Here is a 25,871-nt window from a genome sequence, read left to right on the forward strand (position 1 = left end):
ATCCCGTAGGACGACGACGATGACGACACGCGAGCCGGCAAAGTGGAAAATTGTTTCGTTTGATTGGTCACAATCAGACGGTACACGGTACTGGTTTGAAATGAACAAACGGTGCCAAACTGCAGTGATTTGGCTTTGCAACCTTCTGCGTAACGAATGCGTCATCAACTTCTCATAACTGGCCAGTTTACGGAAAGGTCCGACGAGTATGAACGATGCAACAAACGACCAGATTTTGCAGCGTCTCTTGGAAGGGCATAACAACACTCAAACGATTCGGCCGTACGGAGAATGATTCAAAACCGTTATATGCAATGCGAGACCGCACCATTCACTTGGTCACTGGAATCGGTGTTTATGCGTTGATTCGTGCGCATGATCGTTTGATTTGGGGCGGGCGATATCACAACACCGTTCGAGCCACCGGTTTCGTGTGTTGTTGCACCCAACTTTTTGGAGCAAAAACCGTTGCAATTTTAAATTGCTCATGCCACCGTGTGTGGACTGTATTGAAAATGTACACCAATTTAGACATGACCAGCCCGTAAAGTGCTATATATTTGAATTTAATACCCTCCTTAATCGCAGACGAATTTGTCATCGGTGGTTTACAAACATTATGTTAATGCTAGCGAACGCTGTAATTCACCCACCCACCCGTCCCTTTGTGCAAGCGGTCCTAAAACCCCAACGATCATGTCCGAATTGTTGCCGCGTGGCAATGGTTGATTAATTTTCAACTACGGCCCGGTCCCATCGTCCTGTCGTACGGGCCGTGGGGTTGTGGGAAACCGACGCAATATTTAATTGCCAATAGAGTGATGCGCGCGCGGTTGTTGTATGCTGTTGGCGCGTTTCCGAAGCTGCTATTACTCTTTATCTCTTTATACCGGCTCTGCCAATGCAGTGCAATGGTGCCGGTCCGTTGAACGATGTGAGCCTTCCCGCATGCTAACACAGCCCGGTGCAAAATGGTTCCGTTTAATTAGCTATTAATTAGTCAGCACCCTCATGATAGGAACACGAGGTGCCTGCTAGGAGGTGCGTCTTCACCGGTAGCCATTACCTGTCGGCATTAGTGTGAAATGTGTACGGTACCCATCCACCACCACGAATCGGTCATTTCTGGATGCATGTATGCCTAGCAGGGCACATCGCTCTGTTATGGACTGATAATGGGCGTGTGCTGTGTATTAAATGTGACGACTGTTGGCAGGAAGTGTGGCGTCGGAGTTGGAAACTCAATCCACGATGCTCTCTCACGGAACGCATCGGAATGATAAAAACAAGCGCCAGAACACACTCTATTGCTGCATCACATCCTGTGGGCGGACGGGAGATCCTGGTGGGCCCGGCGGGAATCCGGGAAGAATGCTTGATGCAAAGTTATGCTAATTCAATTCCGCCTGCATTTTCCCAACCAGCAGGTCTGCCTGCGCAGTTCGGTCGATTTGAACGCCTTCTTGATATTGTGCGGCGGCTTGAGGGCGGGAGTGAAAAACAGGAAAAAGTGATGTATGCGCCTTTGAATTTCAATACTGCAGCACCCCGCTCACTGCGCCCCATGGCGACATTTGCCCCGCAGATTGCTTTTGAATGGTAGCGCAGAGGATTAGGGAAAATGATTTTCGGTTAAATCGCTAAATTGAATGAGGTTTTGGGCCACCTCGTCCCCGAGAAGCCTACCGGGTGCGTATTTACACAATTAGAGATAATTTACGTTTAGGTTTGCACGCAATGCGAAGTGAAACAAACACAATGTGGAGCAGATGATTTGAATGGTGTGTGTGTCCGTATTTCACAATCATTGTCATTGGGATGAGTGGGTGGGTATGAAGGATTACATTATAGGGATTAAATAGTATGAATGGTCAAGATTGATCGATTTATCTGATTATTATCTAGAAGGTCAAAACGAAATTTTAAATGTTTAGAAATACTTTTTAATGTTTCGGGCAGTGATTAGATTATTTTGTTTAATGTTCTTGAGTTCATCATTTACATGTTGTTTTCATATGTTCTCTTAGATTCGGCTTGTTTAATTCATACATCAATGAATAATACATCGATGAAATATTCTATCCCAGATGGCACAACTATTTTTATATTGTAAGAAGTTTAAAGTGCTATTATTAAAAGTAGACAATGATTATGTAAATTTTTATACCATGTAATTCTCCATGGCTTTGTAAGTTGAAGGCGTCTTGGTAATGTTAAGTTATTATTATTGTTATACCATCTACCAATTAAAATACTACAAATGCTACAACTACTGTTTGCATATTTAAATTTAAGAATATATTTGTTTAAACTAAATTGATTCTTTAATCCACATTAAAACATTTTTAAAACACATTTGATTTCAATTAAACTATGCAAATATAAATTGGAAACGTTTGAAACGGATGTTGGGAAGAGTGTCATAAGAAAAAGAGTACCACAAAGGATTTTTTCAGTAAATTTAAGTATTTAAGTACTAGTATTTAAATGTTCAAATCAGTATATACTTGGTGTTCGAGCAGCTACGCGAATCGTGCAGATTTGAACTGCGGATCGGATCACATCCGCGCCCGTTGATGTACACATCTCTATCGATGTTAAATTAATAAATAGAGGGCAAAAAGGCTTTTTCTCTCTCTTCATCACCAGCAATTTCTTACAACGGCTTCGGTAATTATTAGCAGCAAAAACCAAAGAAAGAAAAGGAAACTTTATCCGAAAACTATTCGCGACGAAACACTTGGTTTTGTTCCAATTACTATACATTCTGTGCCCAATTTCATATAAAATGGTCAATGTTTCTCATTGTTTTCAATTAATTTATGCTGTTTACCAAAATAGAGCAGAAAATTATAGTGATTCAACCAATACAAACAAACTTTCAAAACACTTAGGAACAAAGAATGGAGCAAATATTTATATATCCACAAAGCTGAGAAAAAGTGAAATTTTTCGTAGAATAAGTGGAACATTATGTTTTTTTAAATTAAAAAAAAAACTTCGTTTGGGGCAAGTGTGATAATATATTGTCATGGGAGTTGAGCTGTAATATATGTAAACATTGTTGTGGAGTGCAGTGGTATGGTGCGCTATTATGAGCGGATTTCGCCCCGGAAAAGTTGGATAGTAGCTATGATATTGCGGTACTTGTGTATTAAAAGGGATATAGGGGACTCAAGATATACAACACATACAATAGTCTCACACACTTAAAAATTTCCAATTATCCAATAATTTTATCAATCAATGAGTCAATCCAGCGCAAGTTCCCGCGGCTTGCCCTGCGCTTCTGGAGTGTTCAGGTAGATTATACCGGTCGTTGTGCGCTCTTAGGTCTCGAATCGCTGAACCAGCGACAGTGCAACGCCTAGTGGCTGTTTGTTGCCGTACTCCTTGTCAACCGTGTCGAATCGTCGGCGCTTCTTTCTAAGCTCAACATTTATGTCTATAAGGTAACTGCAAGCCACAAATGACTTGCAAAGAAGGATGTTCGATTTTCAGCTTAGAACTTATGAACCGAAAAAAAGAGGCGAATTTTTGTTTTAAATTTATTATTACTGAGACTCATATAAAAGTTAAAAGATAATTGTTAAATGACAAGTCAAATCGGCTTTTATGGGCTTTTTTAATTGCTTAACTCTTGCGCCAAATTATGCAACATGTCTATTAATTAAAGCACAAAAGTGCAACAGGTTTCTTATACTGTGCATTGTACCAATTTGATTAGGTTTAGTTTACTGAAGCTACGATAATTTATGGTTCGATACATTAAGGTCAGAATAACTGTATCTGAATACATGTCGACAATTATAAATAATACACTCGCATTGCAGGGAGTGGTTTTTTTTTGTACAAGAATCCGATCAAATAAATCTGTGAGCATATATACCTAGGTTTCAACTAACATTGACCCAGTTTAAGGTTGTTACTAACCCCGAGTTATAATAATTCGAATCAAATCAACCGTGCATGCAACATATATTCTCCCAATCAAACATACTCACCATGCCGTAGTACCTTAAACTAACGAGAATCCACCATAACTACACTCCCAGCGGTACCAACATTGTCCGAGAGATCAACATTTCTGTAATCTGGCTGCATTGTGATGGTGTGCTGGTTTCCCAGCAATCGATAGGATTTTCATCGAACTGAGGCAGGTTCATCGCGCGCGCTAATTGAACACACGCTACAATAAGGCCAGTGCACCGCCAAACACTGCGGAATGTTATGCCACTGTTCCACCAATACAACCACCATCCCCACCCCATGCCACCACCAGTCCTTTCCAGCTGAGTGGATCAATGTAAATCCTTGAGGTAAGTCAACCCCCATTACCGGCCTAGCGTCGCTTTGAGGGAAAGCTCAACGCCAAGTGTGCGTAGCCCACGAACAGCCCTTTGGCGGCGCGTCCAAACGACGGTCGCTTGTGATTAGATGATCCGAAAGGATTACAGGGCAGCTTAGGCGGTTAGGTTGCGACCACGCGCAAGTAGGCTTACCTGAAAGAACGGCACCAGTGCGATGACCAGCCAGAGCAGAATGTTGGCGAGACTCGCGGTGAATATGTTAATCGGACAGGCCGTCATGTTGTGGAACAGATGCGCCACGCTCGACACCGTGTAGCTGAGGTTAAGCACGGTCAGGCTGGCCACCGGTAGTGAGATTTTTGTGTTTAGATGGTGAAGAAGCTTCCGGAACTCGCAGATTTCCTGTTGTTTTATGGTTATGTTTTTTTATACACATCCACAGCCAATTGTTGAGCAGGAAATAGCAAGGCCAAGAAATGTTGAAAGAAACAAGAAAAATGCATATAAGATTATTAGAATAATTGCAAACATTTAGTGACAATAACAATAACAATAACAAACAATAACAAATCATGAAAAATACACACTTGAAAATAAATTTAATTAATGCTATGCATGAAGCGAGCCAGCAAGCTAATGCAGCAAACGAGCTTTTTCTATACAATATGCAATATATTTGTTTTATTTAGTTGAAATGTCCCGTCAGCTTTTTTTATATGGAAGCAATTAAAAAGCTAACACATTTATCTTTAACTTTTATACATTCCATTTTTGAACAAGATCGTCGAAAATTGTAACGAAAATTGAAACGATAATTTAGAACTAATGACGATATTTGTGTAAGTACGAAATATTCTCTGGTCTTTCACTTTCAGGGTTAAAACTTAAATGGTGCCGGTAAATGTTTACAAAACTCCAAAATGATATATTTTAAATATTTTTACTACCGTAGAACGTCTATTATCTGGGGAGCTTGAGACTGGACGGTTACCGGTTATTCGATTTCTAGAGATAATGGTCCAAATGTCAAATTCATGTAAAAATTAAATTAAATTCACTGATTTTATTAACAATTGTACTACCATCAAATAATCTTCAAATATACTTGATGTTGGTAATGTTGGACAAATAATGTGTTATAATTTCTGTGGTATTTGTTACTAAGTATGGTTATTTTTACAGATTTCTAAATGATTATGCTGATGTTTTTTGCTTTTCGTGATGGATAATTCAAAATGTGTCCATCTCTAACATACTTTGTATTGACACGCTGCCCCTCACAGCACGAGTAATCAGAGTCCTCAATAGAACAGACGACCCTTGAAGCGAATGGAGCAATCAAAGGAGCCTAATATTAGACCATTTTTCAACTTGATCGTTTGGGATTTTTTTGCAACAGCTTCAACAGTATTCGGACTAAGCAACCGCCAGCTTAGCTCTGCTAATATCTTACAAGGGGTTTGACCTATAATACATATGACCTATAATAATCAGACGTATTTTAAAGACTATAGTAAACTTATGAAGGACCTAATAAATTAATTTTACTACACAATCGTAATGCCTTTCCTTTATCAACAATTTCAATAGAAATCAGCACGGATCTAATAATAATGGAAGAAATTATTAGATGCCAAATTGTCTCATTGTTTGGAAAAATGATTGGAACAATGGATCTTCTTCTTCTTAGTTCCTACAACAACCGTAGTTGATCTAGACCTGTCTATGACACTAATGAGCTTGAATATCAGTGACTTATTGATTACCCATAGTAGTATAGTTAGTTCTACTATGAAGGCACGTTCTATACGGGACTTGAGTCAGCATCAAGCATATCGTTAAGTGGTACAAGTTGACGTCTGTACCATGGAACTGGCAAATGATGATGAAATATGAATATTGATAATTAAATCATTACTGCCGTATTATCCACTAATTCTCTCAATAGTGAGTGGAAGCAACAAAGTGACTATATTGAATGAATGCTCAATAGTGAGCTGCTAGGCTCAACTGAGCCAATAAAAAAAAACATTTTTTTAATCTCTTTTTTAATTGAACAAAATTTCATTTTATATCCCTGTCAATTTACTTCATACTTTGTTCTGACACCAATTTACACAATATTTATGTTTCCAGCGTTGCAACAACAATTCTAGCGGTTATAATTTTTGTCCGAATGTTTAGCAACTGGCTACACCACACATTCCTAAACAACCTTCATTCTACAAACCTTTGGACTAGAATCAAAAGCCATCCATGTGAACCCTCGTTCTAAGCATGAAACCAATTGTCCGTGAGAATTTCCCAACATTCCATGACGTGGCAAAACACCCAAGTTGCGCAAACTGCTAAACGATTAGCGGGGGAAAGCTTACCGGTATCGAGGGCTATGGCCCTAAACTGAACTGAAGCTGTTGATTTATTTATTCGATAGATTATGATAGTGATTGTGCGGAAAATATCTATAATTGAATGGTCAAATTAGCGCCTGTTACCATGGGTTTATGTTTTGGGGCTTTCGATGTGCGTAACATAACGTATCGCTTTACTCTAGACGGCAGTGTCGACTATGGGAAAGCCGCTCAAGGTCCGCCATTGGCCGATGCCTTCTCAAACTACAATGAAATTACTTCGCTTCCCTGAACGCTCGGCCCGTGTGATGCATCGGCTGGGAGAGGACATGATCGCGTTAATTACAACCGTGCCGAAGCCAGCAGGAAAGATACACCGCCACGTTGTAATGAGAAAATGTGCAGGAGGAATATTTTCGATAAATTTTCCCGTGGGCAAATTTGTCCTCTGAGAGGCGAGACGGTCATCGGTGGGCAGTTTTGTGCAGTGCAGAGCCGTGGTTGTTGGTAGCTAGTGAAAGGTATACTTTTCGCAGCGTGAACATTTAATTGGATTCCTGTGCGACCGTCGAGAATATTTATGCCGATTATCGCAAAAGCATTGTCGATTTCGGGTGCTGATTGTTTCCGGCTACAGCTACACAAATCATGTGTATGTTGAAGCCGTTACATTTATGTGAACAAACTACAGGTAGCTCTTGTAGGGAGTTTTTAGGTAACTTCGTCAGCTTTTTCATATCAAGTGTTTTAATCATATCATTTGTTGCCGAGGTGGCGTTAACCGTGTTATTTTTTTATACAAACTCATTTTTATGGATTTAAAATTCAATAATTTTACGTTTTTAGTTCAATTATCAATAGTTGGCTGACAGTTTATTAAAAAGCATGGGATTTAATAGTAATCGCTTTAAAAAAAAAATGCATAGATCGATTTATATCCAGTCCGCCCTGTTAGCACTGGCTATCCGATTTCGTGGTAAAAAATACGTGTAGGAAGTCTGTGTAAGTAGTCACGATCGCGTAAATCGCTACGACATCAATGAAGAACTAAATTTAATCGGGGACGCAATAAGGCATTTATTTATACAAGCAATACGTCGAAATAGAAAGTGAGAATGTTGAATCACGAGGAGGTTATGTTTGTGTTGTTTATTGTTTTTATGATTCTTTAAAGAGAAATTTAAAAAATGAAAAATTCCTTATTCACTTATATCGCCATCGATATTCTCTGCATACTTTCTTTCCTTGTATATAAACAAATCAAAAACATTCCGTATTTTACTGTACTTTTTTAAAACAATCATTTGGTTCTGTACAATTCATAAATACATTTTGAACAAAAAATGTCTTGTCTATATGTTTAAATATATTTTGGGTAATGTTACTACCAATGACAAATGTCCCAAAAATGTTATTTTAGTTATTTTTTCTTTGTTCATATTATTCATGTCTGGTTTGATGAGTGCATGAAATGTTGGTATTATATATGCAATTTGTCTTTGACTATTTGTGTAAACAGTATCCATATGTTTTTAATGATTTCAATTTCTTTAAATTTATGCTCAAGATAGTCGATCATCCCACATTTCTCACATTTCGGGTTTGTTTTCATTCCAAATTTGAATTTGATTTTTTCAGTCACTATTTTTTCGTTAACCAAAAGGTATTAGTAGCTTCTTTGTTTGGAATTAATTTTGTTATTATTAATATTATGCCTAATCCTGTTCCATTTCAGTGATGATGTTTTGGATTGAATATGTGGTAGGGGAAGTGAATCTATTACTTATTTATAGATTTCTTTTGCTGAAGGACTATTGTTCTTATAGGCAGTAGTAAGGGATAGAATGATGGAAGATCTTTAATGTTAGATGGATTTTATGTTTGGTTCAAGAAGCTTCTTGTAAAAGGCATGTGTTGTTTTTCAACAATGTGTCGGTTAATTAATAATGTAATTACATGTTACAGTTTGTGTTCTGGTATTAGCAAGATAAGACCTCCCTTGGCTTTGTTTTTGACCATATAAATATCCCCAGATAGAACGTCTCCGTGCCTCCCAAGATAATATTTACTTATCATCATAATTGAACCTATGTACCACAGTTTTGATGTTAGGAAATTGTTGGCTAGTGTGACTCGTTGCTGAATGTTTAGCTCTCTCATTTTGTGCTGTCTTACTAGTTGAGCAAACTTATGTGCTGTTGCTTCCCAATTATATTTTATCTATTTCTATTTCAAAATTGAGATTTTTTCTCTGTTTTCAAGCCAGAGTTGATTCTATTGCGATTATTGACTACTCCTATGCCATACCGTTTGCTTAATTAATCTTAGTGTAGAAACATTCACGCTATACTCCAAGTTAGACTTATGTTGTACTTTAACCACATTTGAAATACTGTTAAAAGTTTAAACCATTAAACACTTCTGATCGAAATGGAAGTTTTTCTACGACCACAACACATTGTAGCATGATTTTGTTTACCAATCTTCTTTGCGGGCTGGGTTGAAAAAGCCAAACAGCACATTCATTCCATTTCGAGTTGTCGAACAGTAATTGGAATACATCGTCGTTACACAGAGTTAGTGCGAGCTGGACTTTTTCCAACCCGGTAAGCACCAGTAAACTAGAATAGAACTGAAACCTAAATGATGTGAAACAAGTAAATATATTGCATGTATTGAATGCAATAAATTTTACAGATACGTGTGCGAGTAAAGTAAAGCCACAGCATTTTGGAAGTAGTGTTGTTATACCGTTGGTTCTGATTTAGTGTTATATTAAATAATGTTTGATCTTGTTTATTGCATCGATGATTATTCAAGAGTTTTCGGGCTTGTTTCTAATAGTCACTAAATACAATTTGTTGAACACTTTTAATATGAATAAGTATTTTAAAAAAACACTCAAATATTGCATCTTAATAGGTCCTGGATGTATATCATTTAAAATTGTGTTTTACTCATAAAAATACAATGAAAATTAATAAAACAATTTAAAAGTTTTAGCAAAAAACATGTGAAACGAAAAAATAAAACTCACCCGCATCCAGTTCAGTGGTTCGATCGTGTGCAGTAGCAGCTTTTCCTTCAGCGCCTTTAAATAGCATCGCAGCATATAACACATCAAGCTATAACTCACAATCACTACCATCTGTAGGAGATCATGGAGAAACAGTGTAACCGAGAGCAGCGCCCTTAATAGCTCGCCTGTATGTGTCCATCGTGCCAACCCACCGGTCCATCCAAACGATAAAAATCGCTCGAAAACGGTGACTCCATCGATTCCGATCAGCGTAACGTACGCGATGGAGACGCCCAACCAAACCAGTCCCAGCCCAAAGTAGAGCCAAAGTGTCAACACTAACCGGCGCGGATTGCTGCTGAGGATAAAGACCTGCAAATAAATTTAAAAAAGTATATGCATATACGCACACGATCAATCAGGCGATGAATTTATAATGCAGGTTCAAAATCTACGAGCCCAGTTCAATCAATTCCGGCTGTCGGACGCTAATTTCCCGTCGGTTATTCGCACAAACGGATTCAGTACATCGGTGTCATCGTTAATGGAATTTATGTTTTTCATTTATTTCGATACTCCTCTGCCCGGCAGCTACATGCCATAGTAAAGATGCAACAGTAGGAAAGGATAGACGTCGGTAGGCGGGAATTTCCACGACACAGGTAATGGGTTTGTGGGAAATTGTTTAACGTTATCATGTGATGTTTCCAAGTGAAGCACATACATCTCGGGGAGGAAAAAACGAGAGATACGTATGTACGAATAATGTGATACGGCCAGAAGCATTTTAACGTTTAAAAATAAGCAAAATTAAATATTTAACAAATGGCTAACAAGATAAGGATTTCGAGGTTTTAGCGTTGATAAGCAGATGTTCCATCATAATGAAATATTAAAGGATTTTGGTAACTGTACTGTTATTGACTATTGATTTGACCATTAAAGACTATTAATATTTCCTCTAACGAAATCAATATGTTTAACAAATGTTTAGATTTCTATACGGTATTCATATACATTAATTAATTTTTTGAAACATGTAAATATTCACAACATTATCGCTCTTACCTAACATATTAAAAGAGGCTTGCTTAAGCAAGTTTTTATAATTGTACTAAGGAATGATATTTTATGGAGAAGTCTATCGTGTGTGTAAAGTAGTGTGTTTTTAACTTATTCAATTTCATTAAAGGATACTTTTTTAATTGCTCTGGGGTGAATTTCTTTTTTTAAATAGTTTCTAGGTTCTATTTAAAATCTAGTTTCTAGGTTTTATTGTTCTTAGCAAGGTTCTTATTGTTTTATTGTTGTTGATGTTATTCAATGTAATATCTGCTGTGTTCTGTTATTTTAGTTTTTTTCTAGTTTGTTGTCACGGCTTCGCGTTTGTTTCGGAGGTCTTCCCCTTCCTCGCTTGAGGGTTTCCTTTTCTTAGTCCACTGTTTCTTGCGAGAAACGATACTCCAGCATAGGATTTGTTTGTTGATGTCGCCTCAAGGGAGAATGTCGAGAGATCGAACATTTCTATATTTATTTCTTTTTTTTTGTGTTTTGCAGATGCAATCCGCTAACGTTTTTTGACAATCCTGCTGTTGACGATGTAACTGTTATCGCGGGTCTCTGCTGATTGTTCAATTTTATTGGTTTTGTTAATGGTGTTAGTATTTACTGTTTTGGATATTGCTTTTATCATCTAGGCATAGGTTTTGAGCACATAATGCACAGAGGTACAGTTTGCAGTTGCAGAATCTACATGAGTTTGATTGAGTTTGATAGGTGTTCGTGATTTTGGGTTCGTTTGCTAGGGTGGATTGCATGATTATTCTAACAATATAGTCGCCACTCTTGGACATATACTTGCTCCCTACTTAGACGGTTTTGACAATATTCACATATTCGTAACGAGCCAGAAAATCAAATAACTGTCTTACCGGTCTCCTCCGGAGCATTGATCATTTGCATCTCTACTGATACAGATCTGCAATATTCTCCGAAATTTTGCACGTTTTAGTATGGAACACTATTGTTGCATTCGTTATTTCTTGCATCTATGGGCTGCATAATTTTACGTAAACTGCAGTTCTAGCCTACATATCTGATGCATAACCACTGTCTGTGTGTCGAACTTGTGGATTTCCTGGAAGATTGCTTATAGCACATCCCAGATCCATCTTTATGGAGTTTACGCTCACAAAAATTTGTTTTTTTTTTTGTTTTATTTTGGATATTTTTTTAAGGCATCTATCTCAGTAAACTTGAAACAAGTGTTGAGTTTCAAAAGGGCTGTCATACTTGGAATGAATCTTTTTTTTCAGTGTTCTATTATGTGAACTGGTATGATATCTACTATTGTGTTCTTATGTTCCTATTGTGATTCAAAAACCATAAAAAAAACTGAAAACAATTAAAAAAGCATGCTTGTTACTGCTTTTTTATGTAAAAAACAAATATTACTTAAATTTCCATTAATATATGATTTACCTGTATAGAATATATTGAAATATTGACCTGGCCATGACGTATATAACCATATTTGGTTTGAATTTAAATTTGATGCTAGAAAAGTATTATAGAACACTATCACTATTAATGAAACTTGACCACGTTTTTGTAGGTTTATACAAGGCACAGTTTTCGTAAATGGTTAGTTAAACTATAGTCAAACAGGCAGACCGGATGTTTTAACTCCGGATACTGAAAAAATGTTGACACATTTAACAAAAAATGGATTTTTGGTCACTATGAAACAGAATGGCACAATTTATCTTTAAATCCCTTTGTTAAAAACCCAGATAACATTTCACATTTAACCACTTTTAAACTATAGTATGGAGCGCATTGTAATGCAGTAGCACCCTTTACGTTTCTAATCAGCATTTTTTATGGAGTTTGACAGTTGGAGGCTGAAATCATGTAAACACTCCATACAAGTCCGCTCACTAAACATACCTGCGATTTTCAGTCTAGATTATTTCAGCCTCAAAGCCAGAATTAGATTCGAGTACTTGCTCGAAAAATGGTAAAACAGTGTGGTGTTTTCATTTATCCTAAGGTGCATTAAAGAGATCAGGTGATGGAATCTAGAATCAAAGTGTAGACCAGGTTCACAAATTTGAAGGTCACTTTTTGACAGGACGGGTGAAAACTTTTGGTCAAACAGGCTTTCTGGTAGCTTGACGCACACAAAACAAAACACAAAACATTCTTAAAATCGTCATTCAGATACAGAAGCGATAAAAATCAGCCTTCTAAATACATACACGTTGTGTTAAGCTTATCCTTATACTATACCCAATTTGATAGCTGCTCGAAAACAGCTGACAGGCTGAAATTTCAGTATACGACCTAAAAACGAAAAGTGGTACCACATTGGTACTTCCCTCATTATAGGTACGTTTACCTATATGCATTGCAAATCCATTGACAGCGCATTGAAGCGCATCAAGAATGCTATTTTTCTCAAGGCTGAGACTATTTGCAGTATTGATTATTATGATAAGCTTCCGTCCAAAATTATCTATTCCAATAATTATTAATCATACTGTTATGAATTCTTTGTTTCAAAAACACAAACGTACCCGTTCGATGAGGTTCTGCAACTGTTCATTATCAGCAAAGCGATAGATAAATACCGCTAATATGAATCCGTTCAGATGTAGCAAAGCAGGGACAAGATAAATGAAGATTGCTTCACCCGAGGCTAGGAGTCCAAGGTGTCCAGGTTCTCGGTTCAGGTTTTTGGTTACATTGCCGCTCTCCGTTAAGAAATCTGACGTTTCTTCTCCAGTTCCAGTCCAGTTCGGTGATTGTTTAACAACGTCTGGTATCGTTGTTGTGGTTGTCGTCCATCCTGGGGTTGTGGTGATGGGTAAAGGTTGGATTGGTTCTATGATCCCATGATCACGTCTAAAAATAGTTTAGTAAAAATCGTAATATCAAGGGCAGCGCAGATGATAGTAATATATTTTAAAGTGTTTCAATAAATATGTTAATAAAAAAACGTCTTTAAAAAGACATGTATGGGCTGTCAAATTATCCAATGTCGGCAATCGATCTACATAAAGAAATGGAGTATGTATCCCTGCCTCAATAGAATAGATAGTAGCGATGAAATAGATGTAAACTTCCAAGACTCATAACACACATCTGGATTGTAAGGTCTTGAGTCAGGAATAGTACTAAAACTCAGTGATAGAACTACATCTCCTGAATATAAATTATTCAGTTAACATTGTAAAGCACGTTTGTATACACCGTGAAAAATCGTGTTATTACGTAGGCGATAAAAATGCTTATTTATGTTGACATCAAGCGTAACTAGTAAAATGTTCAAACATATAAAAACACGCTTTTCAAGTGTTCCTACCCAAAGCTAGTTAACATTTATGTTCTTCTATTTGTATTTCGTATAAACTACCCAAAAACTATATTTCTATTTTACGAGCTTATAGCTTGCTTGTTCTTACTTGTTTTTCTTAAACACATAGAGCAATATAACCTTGTATATTCTAACACTTAACTGCGTGCTAAGCCATTTTTTGTTTTTACACTCAGATTTTTGTAACCATATTTTCGATAAAATGATTTTTGCAGCATTTTTATATTCATTTATATATTAAAAAAAAACGGCTCCTTTTTTCAAGCTACGGAAACTATATGTTAATAACTGTACGCAATGGCGGATTTGACGGTAAGCGGACTGAGCGGCCGCCGGGGGCCCCGTGGATGGTAATTCCTGCATATACAATAGTGTGTACAGTAGTCTCATCGAGAACTTCTGTGCCCAACAGGGGGTCCAAGGACGAAGAGACTCATAATTGGTGTTTGGTACTTGGTGTCCAAAAATGATCTAGAGCTAGCCCTTTTTTATTATTATTTCATTTTATAAACTTGAAAAAAAAAACGATCAAGTATAATTATTCGTTGCTAGGCAGTATGCTAGATTGTCGTCAGGAAGTTTGTGATCAGGTGTTATACTAGATTCTAGTTTCAATTTCTGTCTACATATTGACAACACTGTTAGCAAGGTAACCAAGTTGCTAGGTTTTATCTATCGACAATTCCGTGAATGTAGTTATGTCTTGTGTCTTAAGTCGTTGTTTACTTGTCTTGTGCGCTCGTGCGTAGTGCACTGCTCGGTACTATGATCCCAGAACTGCACTACGACGATTAACAGAATAGAGCAATTCAACGGAAGTTTACCAGACTTGCTGTTAAATGTGATCAATTTGAAGGACTTACAACCATGCTAAGTTATCGGTCGCGATGCCTTCTGCTTGGCCTACAGACGCTCGAATACCGTTTTCAGGTTAACCAATGTGTATTTATCGCTAAAATATTTAAAAAAATTAAATAGACTTTGTTTTTTTAGAGAAGAGCAACTTCTACGTGTCTTTGAGACCTCTTCGCTCTCGTAACTTGCTTGTTGATGAGAACAGGAGTACCTTATATGGATACAACGAAGCGTCACTAGCTATGACAAGGCAATTCAATACATGGTCTAATCACTTTGATTTTAATTTAACGACCAACCGAATCCCCCCCCCGCCCTCCCTCGCTCAACACCAACAAGGGGCCTGAACTCCTTTTACCGCTTAGGGCCCCGACACCCTAAATCTGCCACTGACCGTGCGTTTAACGAAGCTTGTGCGTTTTCTTCACGACCGAAGTAGTCATTTCAGCCTGTACAGGTTTCTTAAGTACATAGGTTTTTGAAAATTCATTTTGGTCGTTTCATTTCTACTCGGGAGGGAAGAACAGAGACACAAACAGAAAAAATAGGCAGCAAAATAGTCCTTCATGAGTCCCAAAGCCCGGATGTTACGGGTAAGTGAAAATGAGGCCACAAAATGATTGAAACTTAAGAAAAATGGAACGTAGTGGAATGAGCAGCTAACCCCAAACATGGTTCTACAAAGGTTTGATATGAAAATGCTGTAAAACATAAAAAAAAGATTTAATAAAAATAAGAGGAAATGATGGAGACCATAAATGAGCAAAACCCGATTGTCCCAAATACCATCTCACAACAGATGACATCGAATCACATCATTCTATGCTGTGCAACATTCGTAAACCGCTGAAACTGGTTTGACGCAGTCCGCTCGAAAAGTACGGACCATGAAAAGTTAGAATGCATGGAGAACCATTGGAGAAGTGCTGAAACAAGGCAACAAGGGACTGTGGGACAAACAGTTCGTGACTTTTACGACCACCACTTTTTGATGTTTCATGTTTGCAGCAAATTAAGCAACTGAGGCGCCAATTTGCACCACTACGAGGGAGACCAAAACCAATAGACGAGGTTGATGAGGAATAGGAATAGAGGATACGAATTGTGGGTTTTGTACGCTATGACAGTGTTTCTTAAATTGTTATTGGATATTTCATATAAAAAGCTATACATTTTCAAAATATTTTTCAAAGTTATAAAATAAAAAACAAACATCGTAAAAGTATTAGTTTACAACAAAGAAATAACAACAAACTAAAGTGAAAAATTAATAACCGGTGTAAGTACAAGTGGGAAATGCCTCCCGTGTTGACAATCACTGAACATGATTTGACTCTATTACTGCTTATATGCACGGTAAAAAAACTGCTACATAAGTTATGATGCAGAAGAAAATAATAGAATGGTAACAAAACAAAAACCAAAATGTACACTTGCAAATGCCAAAAGAGCAAAAACAAATTACGACTAAAATTATGGGCGAGAAACGATGATGATGAAGTTGTAAATCACAGCAATATGCAAAAATAGTAGGAAAAAAGAAGAATAATGAGAGAATCGTTCCTCCCCGTCGATTTCTAAAGAGAGCTTTTCCAAGGAATTACCCAAATTTTCACAACCCAAGCAAGCTACAATAAGCGGGTTTTTTGTTCGTGTCCAAAGCATTTCTCCTACATTTAAAGCAAACATTGCGCTGATCACAACCCCCCTGAAGCGTAATGATCGTAAGATTTTTGGTTTTATTTGCGGTCGATTTTTTTGTCGTTCTGCTGTTTGTACTGCATCTGGAATGCATCCTTTCTTGTGTCTGCAGAATAGGGCAGCACGATGGGTAGAGGAAATCTGTTTTCCAAAGTTTCTTGCACTTTCGGTTTCGGTAGCTGCGGGGCAATTTGCAGGACAATATTTCCATTTGGGTTTGTAGTGTCTGGAAGTTCTCCCTGCCAGACGTCCTTTGCCAGCATGCTTTGGAGGTAGGTGGGGTGGGGTAGGTGGGTTTGGTCCGAAACACGAACATGATTGCTTGTGAATTGCTTACTCAAACAAAACCCAATCGTCTCGATAGTCACTGGGATGTTTGATAATAGCGGAGAAAATAGACGGGATGATTAAAGGTTTGGCCAAGAGAGTTCCGGCCAATTCATTTCCAACACGTTACAAGAAGAGAAGAATGAACGAGCAAACTCGGACACAACGAGCAGATGCTTCTTTTTCTACACCGATCACGAAATGGTTGGTTGACACAGAGATTTTGAGCATAAAACCAAGTGAAAACAAAAGAAACAAAAAACGACGGACGGAATGAATCGGTATCCTGCATATGGAGAAGGAAACGGGATTTTTTCACCATACATTTCACTCAATGCTCCAGCACAGGACATGATGTTTCTACATGCCATTCATTCTATGTTCTTGCCCGTAGTAGAAAAATGGGACACCCGCCCGAATCGGTACAATGATGCGGGAAATTGGTATCGGGAGACTTTCATGCATTCTTTCCGAGTAGTGGTGCTGCAAGTTGCTGGTGTACTTTTTTTGTTGTTGTTTGCCATATACATACTGCGCAGTGTAATGCAGCAAGCATGGTTTTGCAAGATTTGCACGATGATGGAATTTTATGCGAAGCCACCGCACCGTAATCATGGTCATTAGAGGAAATTGAGTTGAAATGGTTCATTATCTATCCGGAGCGAGTTGGTCGGTGGATGGTGTGCCTTTTTTCCTCTTGCCTTGTTCGTTTTTTGTTTTTACTTCCAGTCTATCGCCCAATTGGATCATTCTAACCCACCCACGGGGAGTTTGCAGGTGTGAGGAAAATGGTGGGTACAAAATTGTAATCCAACCATTGCAGAGACAAGTGGCTGGTGGATGGGAAAGACAGATTGTCGGGTATGGCGGTAGGAAGGGAAGGTTTTGGTTTATGTGTTTTCTCTACCTCACCCCAGTGCTGCGATAGTAGCGTTGTTGCATTGAAAAATTGCACTCTCCCCGTGTCGTGTGGCATGCGAGAAGTGCAAACATTAATCACACAAAAAACCCTCCGTTCCCTGTGCGCATTTGATGGTGGTGGGCAACATCCAACACTTGCACTGGTTTGGATGTTTTATACCCTTCCAGGGCGCACACGCCCGTCAGTGCTTACCGAGGGTAAGTTTATGCTTGTGAAATTCACAATTCCTGCAGACATGCAATGCCTGCACAAGGGCCATCGATGTTCGGGCGTTAGTGGTAAACGGTTGGGTTTGAGCATATAGGACACTAAATGAGCCAAAAAATGTAAAATTGTGCGGTCGGTATGGATAAAATGTTAGTTGAGGGTGTAAGTGTAAGACAAGACGGGCGAGGTCGAGTCATTATAGAGGTTAAAAATTGAGGGTGCTAAAACAGCTTCTAGTTTGCATCGAAAATATGAGATAGAGATCAAGCATGTAACCTACATGAAGCGAATTATAAAGCATGGGCTGCACATCTTACTTTCTGCTAAGGTTTTCTTAAATAACGATAATAAAAAGTTAATGAATTACGGGAAGATTTTATGGCATAAATACATAAATTTAATATGTAATTTTGCAGCTGCGATGTTTGAACATGGAAATGAACAAAATCGAATGTAATTGTCATAATGGCACTATTTAATTTAGCAGAAAATTTAATACGATAATAACTAAGATTTGAACTACATTTTTTGAATCATTCATTCTTTGTATTAGAAAATACATTGCAAAAATCATATGACATAAGACCGTGTAAGCCGACCTTGTTCATGAGGCGTATGATATGAAAATTTTATCTTTGCTCGTAGGACATGTACATGGCGGTTAGTTTGAATAACATTCTCGAACGAGCCTATGTATGAAAGCATTTACAATATGGCAGCGATTTTACTGCGTATGGTATGCAATTTGCCATTTTCTATGACAACAACAGCACAGGTGAACATACAATATTCGTTAATTTAGGCAAACAAAACAACCACTGTTTTCATTTACCTATGTGCGTCCATTTACTACAACAAAGGCCTTATTGGTTAGAAACTTGTCCTAACACAAACACCACGGGTCATAAATATGTATAATCCTTGGTAAATTTTACAATAAAGCAAACGCGCTCTTTGCTCGCGTATGCTTGAAATGGTAATTTTAGACCGAATATTAAAAATGTGTATATATGCAAATACGTGTTTTCGGAGCGTGATTTTTTGGCAGGGAGAGTTTCAAACGTATTAAAGAATGTGTATTGTGATGTTTATTTTGCGAATAATAGATAATTAATGTGCTTTTCAAAAAATACAATCACACTAATATAAAACAAATGTCATCAGACTGGTGAAGAATTAATTGAAGAGTAATGGTAATTGAAGAGTGATTCTAACATTAATTAAACGCATGCAAATGTGTTTTTTAATAATAAACACAACATATAGGCAGGTTACCCACGGCCAAGGATACCTTTGCGGACGAGATGAATAATAGGCACGACACTTTTGTTGGGTAGTATGTAGTCACTCCTGTGACTCGCAGCCCTTTTAGTTGAGAGAGGATTTACATGAAAGCTATTGCTGTTGTCCCTTCAGAAAAAACATAGTTTTTTTTTTTGTAGACTGGTGTCCTTTCTGGAAGAGAACTTATACTTTATACCCACACCTATCTCTAATGCTAGCATTGTCCAGACACGTGTCGTAGACGGCGGCTGGAAGTTCTTTCATGGTCCAACTCGCATCATGACTTGTTTTTTACCGCAGGTGGTCAATGGATGCCACACATTCGTTGCATCATTGTAAAGTTCGCGTTAGAGCCCCAGAGAAGTAGTTTTTTGATACATTTTATTGAATACTTATCAGAATATGGCTTAATGTACACCAAAAGAAAGAATATTCAATTTCATAACTATTGTCAATTTCGGTCCGTATAATCTATTGAAATAATGAATTAAATACACTTTCTTACGATTTCCCGCATTGTTCGCGGTGAAAAAATAATGGTCAGCAAGGAATCAATAGGAAATGTTTTTAATGAAGTATTCTAATATTTTTACGTTTGGGAATGTGTTCAATATTAATAATTCAATTCATTTATAATTTATTTATTTATTTGTTATTTATATTTATTATTTATATTATTTATATTATTTATATTATTTATATTATTATACCAATTATTCATTAGTTAGAATAGAATTGTTTCGCACATACTATGAATTATATGTTAATGGTAATAAACGTTTCATGTTTATGTTTATTTAATGATCGATGTACAGTACGGCTCTCTCGATCCATTTCAAGGCTTTACTATGAATGCACAATTAACTTATACGTAACATACAAATACGCACTATGGGACGAAATGTTGTAAATAGGTTTAGAAGTTAGAAATCGTTACTTTTCTATATTTACCTGAAACCACACAAAAACTGCAGCATGTATCCAACGATGAGTAGTAGCAACACTAAGAAAGTTTGTAGATGTCCTACCCAACGACCAAGAAATTCAACATCGCTGGAACTGGGGCGTAGTCCAGCAATGGCAAGTATTATCACATATGGACGAAGAAACTAATATTGAAGGAATAGTGTGGAAAAATTATCGTTAGAAAATAGAATACAGATGTAGTTAAAAATGTGTTAATAAATTCCTGTTTTTTGACGTTACGCAATTATTGGATGTCTATTAAGGATCAACTGCAAATATCGGCTTAATTCAAATCTGAAAAGTAGGTTAATTGCAAAAAAAAATGGTTTATCTAAATTTTGTGCTATTTGAATTATGTTTTATATTATTACTTAGGCAATATGAGAAGAGCGTTACTTCTGCACAAAACAAAAAGTTAATTATAGTATTATTGCTCTTGACTGCACTAAGAGTATCGGAAATCTCATTGAAGTTTATTTTTACAACGTCTCATTTTATATATATATTTTTTATTCAAAACATATTTCAGTTTAAATTTATAAAATGTGATTGATTTTGAAACAGACCGCTTATCGAAAGATAAGTTGAAAGGCGAGCCAGTGAAAATAGTATCAAACAGGAATAAACTATCAAAGTTAATAGTCTCTTGTTATTAATCATGTTATTATTGCATTACACTATCATTGTTTCTCAACTAACTCGAAATAAATCACACACACACACACACACACACACACACACACACACACACACACACACACACACACACACACACACACACACACACACACACACACACACACACACACACACACACACACACACACACACACACACACACACACATGTATATAGTTTAGTGTGTACACGATGTTTTTAGTCGTAGTGTATATCAAAGTAAGTTTTATTGTCTTATAAATAGTTTTTTTTTCAATTGTTTAAGCCACGTGGCATAAATTAATCACGGAATAGAAGTATTCTCTCAACGACTACAAAATAGCTTGTTAAAAGAAACTGACGGGCATTTTGTAAGTTGTAAGGTTAAGTTTTCCTCATTTAAGAATAGTTTTCGTTGGGAGATGCATAAGCACTAACGATGTTGTTTTGACGTCAAGTAAGATTTATCAACGAAGTTGTTCCTTCTGGCAAACGATCCCGTTTGTTCCAGCGCAGAAGAAGCTTTTTCCGAAATCATAGTTCTGCGTTGGCAGTATCCTGACTATACCTTTGTAGAACGAGGATAATGATTTTTTATTTTTTATTTGATAGACTTGGTTGAGCTGCACACAAAGTAAAGTTTAGTTCATTTAGGGCTTAAACTGCTTATGCTGGAACGAAAACTACACCTTCACAGGACAAACGAATTGTGGAATAATTGAATGAAACTTGTAATGGATATTTTTCTGCGGAGATAGTTACAATAAAACTATTTATGTGCAAGTTGAGTTTTATTCGGCTATTTACTGCCTAGACTAGTTCTTGTCTAGAGATGAAATTCAAGTATAGCTGGATTGTTTAAATTTTAATTTAAATTTTGATAGAATTGTATTTCAACAATATTTCAGTGTACTTCGAAACAAGATTTAAACCTTTTTTCAATGAAAAATATGCCAAATTGTTCTATGACTCCATAATATTACAATGATCAATATGATGTCTTCTTCTTCTTCTTTGGCTCAACAACCGATGCCTGCCAACCCTCTTATAGGGTTGGCTTTCAGTGACATATTGATTTCCTCCCATAGCAGGATAGTCAGTCTTACGTATGGCGGCACGGTCTATTTGGGGCTTGAACCCATGACGGGCATGTTGTTAAGTCGTACGAGTTGACGACTGTACCATGAGACCGGCTAATCAATATGATGTACTTCCTAAAATTTTGCCTAATTGGAGTTTTTATGAATCTTAAAATTTTTGAAAGTCTTCCACTGGGGACCTAAAATGACTATTTTTAATCATTTTATCTTTTACGACAAGGGACCTATTCATGGTGCTATCTACAATAATCAATCTCTCCAAAACATCGTGGATCAAAAGTTTGTTGTGAACTAACGCAAGCTGTGTAGCGTGCAGTTTGCAATGTGGCTCAGTCAACTTAGAGTAGACACGGTACGAGAAAATGTTTGCTCAAAGATTGCAAAGGTTTAACAATGGATTGTATCAAGTTGAGTACTTGCCAAGGTGACAAGTCACCATAGTCAAGGGAATCCGCATCGCATTCGCATCTCGCAGCAGTCGAGAAAGAGATGTGTTGTAGTGCACGCGGCAGACATTTGCTTGAGTGCTGTGAAATTTGGTAGAGCTTTATCAAATTTGGGAGCTCATCTTTGTTACCGCGAAGTAAAATTTTCTACTGTTTTACAGTTTGTATTGAATTGTACACTTCATTCTTTAATTAATTATCCAGTTCCTAAAAATTTAGTTCAATTTCTGTGCTAAAAAATAAAATTTAAATGGTATGCTTACCTTACGTTTGCAGAACCGCAGCGTAACAGACGTAGGCTCAGCTTCGGTAATTTCGTCAATCTGTAATATATGTGAAATATTGGGTATATATATATATTGGGTTTTAATATTTGGCTCAACAATTATAGTCGATGTAGGATTTCCATTAATGGACCAGACTATCTATGCTTTTTCGGTTTAGTTATAGCTAAAAAGCTTGAATTCATGATGGATATGTTGTAAAGTCGTCTTTGATTAAAGTGATTTCCCAGTTATTGAATTGTTATACAACGCTTGTTTTAGCAAATTCTTGCTGAAATAAAAGCTTTTTGATTTCTCACGCGTATTCTACCATGTTACATTTTTTTTCGATTATTACATTCTACCATGTTTGAATTACGCATTTGAATAACATAGTACTTACGCAGTGTCCTCCATTTAACACCTTTTTCGCCCACATTAAGCATACGAGATCACCACCATTACACAAGAGACTATCGCTTTTCCCGTGCTGTGGGAAACATATTATACCAAACTTTCTAATCGTCGCCAGAGTGCGGTGTTCGTAACTAACTTTTAGCTCCCAATAGAATAAAAACTTGGCAAACGACCAACGTCCAAAACTTGGGTTCGATGGTTTTATTTTGGACGCACGGTCGGAGAACAGCAGAAATCAATTTATATTTAAATTCTAACATTGTGCACATGCAGCAAAGAGCAGCAGCATTGGCAATAGGGATTTTAACGTAAAATTATCACTCATGGTATGGTGTAAGTTGTTTTGAAGGTGCTACACTGTCTGGGACTTTGGAAGTAAAAAAGAAAAAGCTTTAAGGGCTAAGTAAGCTTTCAATTCTACTGAGAGTCTCTTACACTCTTAACCTGAGGAGCTGTTGCAAGAGATGTAAAAAGCACTTCACGTGTATTTATTTTTTGAATTTTGAGAATGACGGCTTTTTCTAACTTTATTGATAACACTTCCTGTGATAACGATTTATATTCTTCTCAAGGTATTTCCTCCTTTTCTCCTTCCCTTTGTTTTATACCCGCTTGGTGATATACTTCGTATAGTAGATCTATTCTTCCCGTTTTTATATCAGAGTTTTTCAAAATAATATTTGAGTAGGCTAAGCAAAACATTTGCAAGAATGCAGATGATTATTTTTAATTTCTACGCTAGCCATAAAATTGGCAAAAATATCATATGAAGTAGTTGGTGAAAAAGTTTAATTATTCATTCTTTAATTCAATTTGACATAAAGATAATTTTTATTTGTGAAGTTTCATCACGACAAATAGCCACTGTGCATTGTTTTAATTTTTTCAAAGAATCATTTTAATTACTCATTACTTCAATCATTACTTTAATTACTCATATACACCGTATTGCTGCGAATTGCGGACACGTAAGGCATATTTGACATTTGATATTTTCTTATTAATTTAATTCAAATCAGTCATATCTCTGTATAACTTATTTTACTGAAGCAAATATTGTACATTTTAGAAAAAATAAAGATTTCCAATAATTTTACCCGAAAATTTGCTAAAAATTCCAAAATTGCAACGATATTTTGATTCATATTCCGGACAGTTTCGAGTTCATGTTTCAAATTACGGACATTTTGATTCGAATTCCGGACAGCCTCGAAATTTGGTCTTTAATTTATATATTCACACGACCCCTTTTTTAGTTTTTGACTCAGTTTTTGTTTTGATCACTGAATTCTGAGTGAAGGAGTTCTCCTAGACTGACAGAACGTCGGACTTAAAAACAACGGGGTTTGGGTGCTGTTTTTTATGTACTCGTAGATGCATAAAACCAAAGAACTGCTACGCGAATTGACGATCTATCCCATAAGGTATTTGTCAGATACATCAAAGTATTTGTCACATACATCTTTAAATATCGTTGTTTTCTTCTCATTAACACTTTCAAAAAAATATATATATTTTCATGCAATTAATCACAGTTTACTTAGGCTATCCATTATTAAAAACAAGATAAAATATCTTGCTTCGAATTGTAGAGCATCATATGACAAAACACTGTTTGTCACATTGAATACTACTTCCAGTGTAGATTGCGATGAATTTCAATGTGCGATTACAAGAAATAATCGAAGAAAAAATACTGGTGTCGGTTTGAAACAAAACTAAAAATATTGATTTTCTGTGGCATCAGGGTCTACTATAGGACAGACACAATTTTAATTTATTTTAGAACATCATAACAATTTTTTTAAACTAAAAACCGGTATGGCCAGGGACTGAATAGGAAAAAAAATCAAAAAAACATACAAAGTGTCCGGAATTTGAAGCTGTCCGTATTTTGAATCATAACGGTTTTAATTTTTAATCTAACGGTATGTAAATAAATTTAAAATTTGCAATCACATTCATTAATAAGCAATTCAATGTAGGCATAAACAACCTATCTTTTCATATTTATTAAACCTAAAAAAGTGAGGTCAGTGAAAGTGGAAGTTAATATCAAATTAGAAAAGCTCTAGTCGAATCAAGACTTTGAAAGTGGCAAAATGTAGCTTTTTAAAAATTAATCTGTTTAAAGTGTAATGTCTGAAAAATTTTATGTTTCATATTAGGTATTTAACCAATAAGTTAGACAGTTTTACTAATAGTAAAATGTGATATCATAACGTTACAACAAAACCATACTCATTGGTAAGATGAATGGTAGTTTAAAATAATTCGAATAAATGAATAAACGACTTACAAGAAGTATTTTGAACCGTTATTTACTATGGAACATATATCTACGATAAACTACGATTAAAAGCTTTACATTCAAAAATGCATTTCCATCGAATGCTTTTAAACAAGTCCTCCATTTTTCCAAAGGTGTCCCCATTCGTATCGATATATAAACAAACGTCAAACCACCGACAAATGTCATCGGTGGTCAGCTTCCGATGTCCATCATGTTAACGGCATGCTTGTTCGATAATATAACCATTTCGAGTATCCAGGGAGCAATGAAACCGTAGTTGCAGTTTCATCTCCGTTGGAATTTTCCTACCAAAAGGTGTGAAATGGGAACAGCAACAAAAAAAGGGTAAGGAATAAATGCATTGAGAAGACACAT

The 25,871-nt window shown here is 36.6% G+C and overlaps 1 protein-coding gene across 7 annotated transcripts in view; it reads right to left on the reverse strand.

The window, feature by feature from the left end:
* The window catches only part of LOC121599995, a 35,098-nt gene that overhangs the window by 1,533 nt on the left and 7,694 nt on the right, over window positions 1-25,871 (reverse strand). For all 7 annotated transcript variants that reach the window (XM_041928178.1, XM_041928177.1, XM_041928179.1 and 4 more), the window contains exons 3-7: window positions 22,787-22,846; window positions 20,306-20,463; window positions 13,259-13,586; window positions 9,699-10,052; window positions 4,503-4,712 (exon numbers count right to left, since the gene is read on the reverse strand). In XM_041928178.1, the coding sequence (XP_041784112.1) occupies window positions 4,503-4,712; window positions 9,699-10,052; window positions 13,259-13,586; window positions 20,306-20,463; window positions 22,787-22,846 (1,110 nt within the window). The remainder of the gene's footprint in view (window positions 1-4,502; window positions 4,713-9,698; window positions 10,053-13,258; window positions 13,587-20,305; window positions 20,464-22,786; window positions 22,847-25,871) is intronic.

Source organism: Anopheles merus, chromosome 3L (genome assembly GCF_017562075.2).
Source record: "Anopheles merus strain MAF chromosome 3L, AmerM5.1, whole genome shotgun sequence".
NCBI lineage: Eukaryota > Metazoa > Arthropoda > Insecta > Diptera > Culicidae > Anopheles > Anopheles merus.